The following is a 6614-nucleotide window of genomic DNA, read 5'->3' on the forward strand; positions in this document are numbered from 1 at the left end:
AGGGGTACCAGGAACATAGTGTGTGCCCACCCCACAGGGGTACCAGGAACATAGTGTGTGCCTACCCCACAGGGATACAAGGAACAAGGAGCACAGCGTGTGCCCACCTCACAGACTGCAGCGCTGCTGAGCCTCTCAGGCCTGTCCCTTCTTCAGTAAAGCTCAGTTATATAGAGGTCAAGGATCTAATCACAGCTTTGCTACTTGAAGGAAGGATGCTGGGGCAAGCCAGCTACTTCCCAGGTTCGTTTCCTCATCAGTTAAGAGGTCGCAGTGAGAATACATAGCCACACTCTGCCGTGTTTACACAGATCTTGTGACTGCCAGACAGACAAGACTGTCTTTATCTTTTTGGTTGTGAGCCTAGCCTTTAATGGCTGAGCTATCTCTCCAGCCATGTCTTTATCTTTTGTTTGGTTGGTTTCATAGGTACTGGGACCCATGGTCTTGCACATGCTAAGCAGATGTGCTGAGCTATGCCTCCAACCCAGGGCCTTTCTCTCAAAAGAAGAACTAAATTCCTTTTTGTCCTGCTGTGTGCAAATGATAAGTTGGCCAAGAGACTGCCCCAGCTTAGAGATGTCCCCATCCTGTCACACTGTGTATTTCAGAGTGTTCAGTGTCAAAGGCGAAGAGGTGAAGAAGATGGAGTTCCGGCATGGCGGAGACTATGTTGCCCCCCAGAAGGAAGGTTCTTTTGAGCTTTATGGAGACCGAATATTGAAACTGGGAACTAACATGTAAGCAAAACCTCCACAGAATGAACTTGAGTACACAGAGGTCACTCCATTTAAAAAACAAAAATGTTCTCTGAGAAATCCCCACTGATTCTCCTGAGGATGTGGCTCGGCTAATAGGGTGCTTGCCTAGCATGCATGAAGCCCAGGGTTCCATCCCCAGCACCACATAAAGTGGCATCGTGGTGCCAGCCTACACTCCCAGCATCAGGGACATGGAGGCAGGAGGATGAAAAGTTCATCAAGGTCATCCTGGGCTTCATAGTGAGTTTGAGGCCAGCCTAGAGTCTACTGTCTGAGGAGAAAACAAAGCCAGTTGATCACTGGAGTCGTTTCCCCTGAGTGTAAGGCACACGGTGTAGTGGGGCTGTGGTGCTCAAGCGCTAAGGATCCCTGACAGCACCTCCGTAGGCACAAGATGCATAATCTTAAGTAACTGGAGAAGTAACCTGTGTCCCTTTGCTGTGGAGGGCCACGCTGCCTCCCTCTGTGTCCCCAGTACTGTTTCTTCTGGGGCCTTTTCTCAGGGGAAGAAGCAAACTGTTAGCATTTCCTAGCTCAGTTGTATTCTAAACTCACAGCACCTTTCTGGATGCCATTTAATGTCTCAGAATAACACCACTGTGCCCACCTGTTAGAAGAGAGTCAGCGACCAGGCTAGGTCACAACACTGCTTTCTGTTGGTGCCAGGTACAGTTCGAGTCGTCCTGTGGAAACCCACATGTCTGCAACATCAAAGAACTCCGCCTCCAGGGCCCAGGTGAGCTGCTGCTCTCTCCCTTTCCCCACACAGCAGTCTGCCAGGGGCAGGGGCAGGGGTAGGGGCAGGGCTTTGGCCTTCAGAGGTACTTAACTTTCCCCTCGTTGTCTGCCGGCTTCCCCTCTGCCTTACATGCACTCAGATTTCTAACTGTGGCTCTGCTCAGAGCCTTCCAGTGATCTGACTAATTAGGTAATTTGAGGACTGGTTCATCACAAATAGGAGCCAAATACCAGGACATGACAAGTAGCTTTGTACCAGAGCTGTGAGGCCTGTGGCTGCTCCGTCTAACATGCATGTAGATGTGAATGTCAAAGCATCCCTTCTCAAAAGTGCTTCCTGGGCGTAAGGACCTTCTGCCCTCCTTTAAGAAAAGGTTTTCAGCCCTCTGAGCTCCATATCTACAAACCTTCACTGGCCAGCCACATGCTGGCCTTGGGGCAAATAACAGGCTGTTCAGTTAGTGAGTGTTCATGGAACCAGGTCTGAAGGCTGGGTACAGGACAGAAGCTTGGTGCTGGTGTAGTCCTACCCCGAGGAGGCTTTTGGTTCCCTGGGATGGACAACAGTAGAAACAAGATGGAAGGACATTGTTTGGAGAGGCAGCTAGTCTCCACATAGCTCCATCTTAGCACAGCAGAGGCAGGCGGCCAAGGCTTTACCAAACAAGAGGACACTGGGGCCTGATTAGAGAAGGCCTTAACTCCATTTGGCTTGTTTTGGTTTGGTTGGTTTGTTTGTTTTTTTGGGGGGGTTGTTTTGTTTTGTTTTGTTTTTGTTGTTTTTTGTTCTTTTAAGATAGTTTCTCTGAGAACTCTAGCTGTCCTGGAATTCTCTCTGTAGACCAGGCTAGCCTCAAACTCACAGAGATCAGCCTGCCTCTGCCTTCTGAGTGCTGGGATTGAAGGCACGCACCACCACCATTGAGCTCCATTTTGTTTTTGTTTTTGTTTTTTAAGATTTATTTATTTTATATATGTGAATACACTGTAGCTGTCTTCAGACACACCAGAAGTGGGCATCAGAACCCATTACAGATGGTTGTGAGCCACCATGTGGTTGCTGGGAATTGAACTTGGACTTCTGGAAGAGCAGTCAGTGCTCTTAACTGCTGAGCCATCTCTCCAGCTCTCCATTTTGTTCTTTATGCAGGAGTCAGAGGGCTTTGTTTCAAGCGAGACAGACATAAGAGAGTGTGCTTTCAGTAATGGACAGTAGTGAATTACATAGAACCCAGAGCCAGGTAGGAAAGAAAAGTCTAGAAAAGGTGGTGAGAGAAGAATGGCCTACTGTGTTCCTGAATGTCACCACCAGAGGGCAGTATGGGAGTTCCTCCGGAATAGTACCCCTTGAGCTGCTGCCCTGACTGGAGCCGCTTGGCAGAGGGAACTGGACGGACTGAAGAGGAAGCAGGACCCTTCTCTCCTCCAAGGAGGAAGATAGTCTGAGAAGTGTGGTCCCTGGGACATTCCACTAAGCTTCAAAGTTGAAAGTCTGTGGTTTGCTTCTTTGTTAGAGTTCCCACTGTTGCTGACTGGATTATTCTGGCTCAGCTTGCTTTCTGTGCATTAGTTGTACTCAGAAATAATTTAAACTGTTACTATGTTTGCTTTGTTGTATAATTCTTCCCTGCGTCTCTGGGGTCTTGGCAGGAAATGTGATCGCCCTGTGTGGCTACAAATCACAGTTGTTTCTACAGGAAAGCATTGCTCCAAACCCTCTTGCCAAAGAGGAGCTGAATTTCTTGGCCAGGCTAATGGGACGGATGGAGATCAAGAAGCCGAGCGGCCCTGAACCAGGATTCCGACTGAATCTATTTACGACTGATGAGGAAGAGGAGTATGTTTTAAACCTGCTTTTCTTTCTTTCCTCTTCTCTTCTCTTCTCTTCTCTTCTCTTCTCTTCTCTTCTCTTCTTCTTTTTGACAGGGTTTTATGCTACGAGTGAGTGCAGCAGTTTTATATAGCCCAGATGGCCTCAAATGCACTATGTAGTCCTGATCCTCCTGCCTCTACTTCCAAGGTGCTGGGATTACAGGTGTGTGCCTCCACACGCCGTTTATATGAGGTCAAATCCAGGGCTTTTGTGTATATTGGATCTAGTACCCTACAAACCAGGATAGTTCTCCAGCCTTAAACCTGTTCTTTAAAGATATATAATACATTCTTGTCCCCATGGCTTAGATCAAGTGGTAAATACACATATAAACCCCTCCATGGGATAAGCACACAGACACAACTGCAGACTAATACACACAAGCATAAATGTAAAAATCACCACAGTGAATTATCAGCAATCCACACTGCCATGATTAAAGACTCCTGGGGATTAAGCAAATGAGGCTTCCTGAAGTCACTCCCCGGAAAAGCTCTCAAGTTTTACTAAACAGGAAGCTAAACAAGAAGTGTTAGGAGATGACCTGACTGAGCTGGCAAGATGGCTTAGCAGCTAAAGGCCCCAAGCCCAGGACCTGCATTCCAGCCCCAAGACAGAGAGAGAACTGACACTCACAAGTCATCCCTGACTCCGACACACTTGCCATGACATGTGCACACACTCATGAATGTGCACGCGCACACACACACACTCATGAACACACCCAAATATGGAGTATAGGACCCAGCTGTCCTCAAGTCATTTCAACTGCTGGGTCACAAATGTCTCAATGAAGGCCGGTTTGCACTGTGGGTTGGAGGGGCTGCCATGTGACCTGGGCTTCAGAACTTGCTGAGAGAGAGAAAGGGAAAATGTTGGCAGAGATGCAAGCACATGTGACTTTCTGAAATATAGGGATGGGAGATAGGGTGAAAAGGGGAGGGGAAGTGGCAGAAGGAAAAGCAGAGAAAACAGGTGACCATGTTCTCATGAGGTGGTTCACCGTACTAGGAAGAGGAAACACGAACCTTGTAACCTTAGGCTTGTCTCTCCCTGCCTTATGTAGACACGCAGCACTGTCCAGGCCAGAGGAGTTGGCCTATGAAGTCATCAACATACAGGCTACACAGGTATGTGAGGGGCCTCACAGGGTCTGGACCTATCCTCCTCAACATCTTGTAAAAATGTTGCTCTCCAACCATAGAGGTAGCTCAGTGCTTAAGAGCACTGGCTGCCATTGGAGGCAGCAGTCTAGTTCCCAGCAACCCTATGGTGGCTCACAACCATCTGTAACTGCAGTTCCAGGGGATCTGTGGGCACTAGACATGCATATGATGCACATACATACATGAAGACAAAACACTCATCACTCATACACAGAAAATAAACCTTTTTTTGTTGTTGTTTTGTTTTTTTTTGTTTTTTTTTTTTTTTTTTTTTTTTTTTTTTTTTTTGTTTTTTTTTTGGTTTTTGGTTTTTCGAGACAGGGTTTCTCTGTGCAGCCCTAGCTGTCCTAGAACTCACTGTGTAGACCAGGCTGGCCTCAAATTCAGAAATCCACCTGCCTCTGCCTCCCAAGTGCTGGGATTAAAGGCATGTGCCACCACTGCCCGGCAAAATAAATCTTTTTGAAAATTGGGCAGTGGTGGTGCATGCCTTTAATTCTATCACTTGGGAAGCAGAAGCAGGCCAGCCTGGTCTACAGAGTGAGTTCCAGGACAGCCAGGGCTACACTGAGAAACCTGTCTCAAAAACCAAAGAAACAGCCAGGCAATGGTGGCACATGCCTTTAATCCCAGCACTTGGGAGGCAGAGGCAGGCGGGTTTCTGAGTTCAAGGCTAGCCTGGTCTACAGAGTGAGTTCCAGGACAGCCAGAGCTACACAGAGAAACCCTGTCCCGGAAAAAAAACAAAACCAAACAAACAAACAAAAAACCAAACCAAAACAAAGATCACCAAAGGTACCCTATGCTGTTCTTCCCAGAGCTGAGTGCTTGAAAGCATGATAATTTAAGGACTTCCTGCCCTAGAAAGGAGCCCTGCAGACATGTCCTTTTCTCCTCTCCCCACACTTCCCACAGGATCAGCAACGGAATGAGGAGTTGGCCAGGATCATGGGGGAGTTTGAGATCACAGAGCAGCTGGAGCAGAACACCAGCAAGGGAGACGACTTGCTGGCCATGATGGACAGGTTATAGCCACAGATGGACACAGCCTAGCCCTCCCTCAAGAGACTGCCTTAGGACCACCCTGGGGATGGAGGACTGGGGATCTAATGTGCTCCTGCTGGATTCTCATCGGAGGCCTGCACCTTCTAGCCCATTTAAAGTCAGAACAAACTGTGAAGATCTCTCAGAGAGCATCCACTTCTGAAGCCACACACATTTGTGTATTTTCAGCAAAATATATTCTTGCTCTTAACCCAGACCTTCCCCGTTATTCTTAATTCAGTGATGACCATGGGAGCATCCTGAGCCATTGTGGGTTTACCACAGCAGCTTTCCTGCAGGGACCAGCATCTTCTTTGTTTGTTTGTTTGTTTGAGACAAGGTTTCTCTGTGTAGCCCAGGCTAGCCTCAAACTCAGAGATCTGCCTGCTTCTGCCTCCTAAGTGCTGGGATTAAAGGCGTGTGCCACCGCTGCTCGGGTTCTGGTGCTCTCTCTCCAGCATTCAGGCATACATTCAGACAGTGTACTATAGATATAATGCATAAATAAATAAGATTTTTTGGAAAAGTGATGTGGTAGCACACATCCATAATCTCAGCACTTCTACTGAAAGATGGGAAGTGGAGACAGGAGCATTGTCTGGAAACTTGCAGGCCAGCTCACCCGAGGTATGTAGTCTAGCAACAGAATCCAGAGACTCAGGAACCAACTCAAGTTTGAGATCAGCCTAAGCTTTATGAGACAAAGAGAAAGGAAAGAAACCTCGGGGATGGGGATACGGCTCCAAGGACAATGTCCAGCACAAGAACGAAGACCTGAGTTCAGGTCCCAGAACGCACATGAAGCCAGATGCTATGGCACGTGTTTGTAATCATGGATCCTACAGGTAGATTTGAAACAGAGATAGGAAGGAGCTCACAGGCTAGCCTGCCAGGCAATTCACACCAGCAAACCAGAGATCCTATCTCAAGGTGGAGGCAAGAACATCAGAGGTTGTTCTCAGCTTCCACATATGTGCCATAGCACATATGTATCTGCGCTTACTACACACACACACACATACACACACACAC

General features: G+C 47.7%; 1 protein-coding gene across 2 annotated transcripts in view; it reads left to right on the top strand.

Moving 5' to 3' along the window:
• Oscp1 (organic solute carrier partner 1) overlaps positions 1-5799 on the top strand; it is a 29718-nt gene extending 23919 nt beyond the window's left edge. Inside the window, exons 6-10 of one of the 2 annotated variants that reach the window (XR_004121063.1) lie at positions 612-740; positions 1349-1497; positions 3197-3336; positions 4439-4502; positions 5454-5478. Coding sequence is in view for 1 of the 2 variants with exons in the window: in XM_031378635.1 (XP_031234495.1) it covers positions 612-740; positions 1428-1497; positions 3197-3336; positions 4439-4502; positions 5454-5570 (520 nt within the window). In the remaining variant the exon portion in view is untranslated. Of the gene's footprint in view, positions 1-611; positions 741-1348; positions 1498-3196; positions 3337-4438; positions 4503-5453 lie in introns of both variants that reach the window. The other variant, XM_031378635.1, reaches the window with a different exon arrangement.
• Positions 5800-6614: the final 815 nt, after the last annotated feature.

The sequence above is a fragment of the Mastomys coucha genome, unplaced genomic scaffold, assembly GCF_008632895.1.
Source record: "Mastomys coucha isolate ucsf_1 unplaced genomic scaffold, UCSF_Mcou_1 pScaffold18, whole genome shotgun sequence".
Taxonomy (NCBI): Eukaryota; Metazoa; Chordata; class Mammalia; order Rodentia; family Muridae; genus Mastomys; species Mastomys coucha.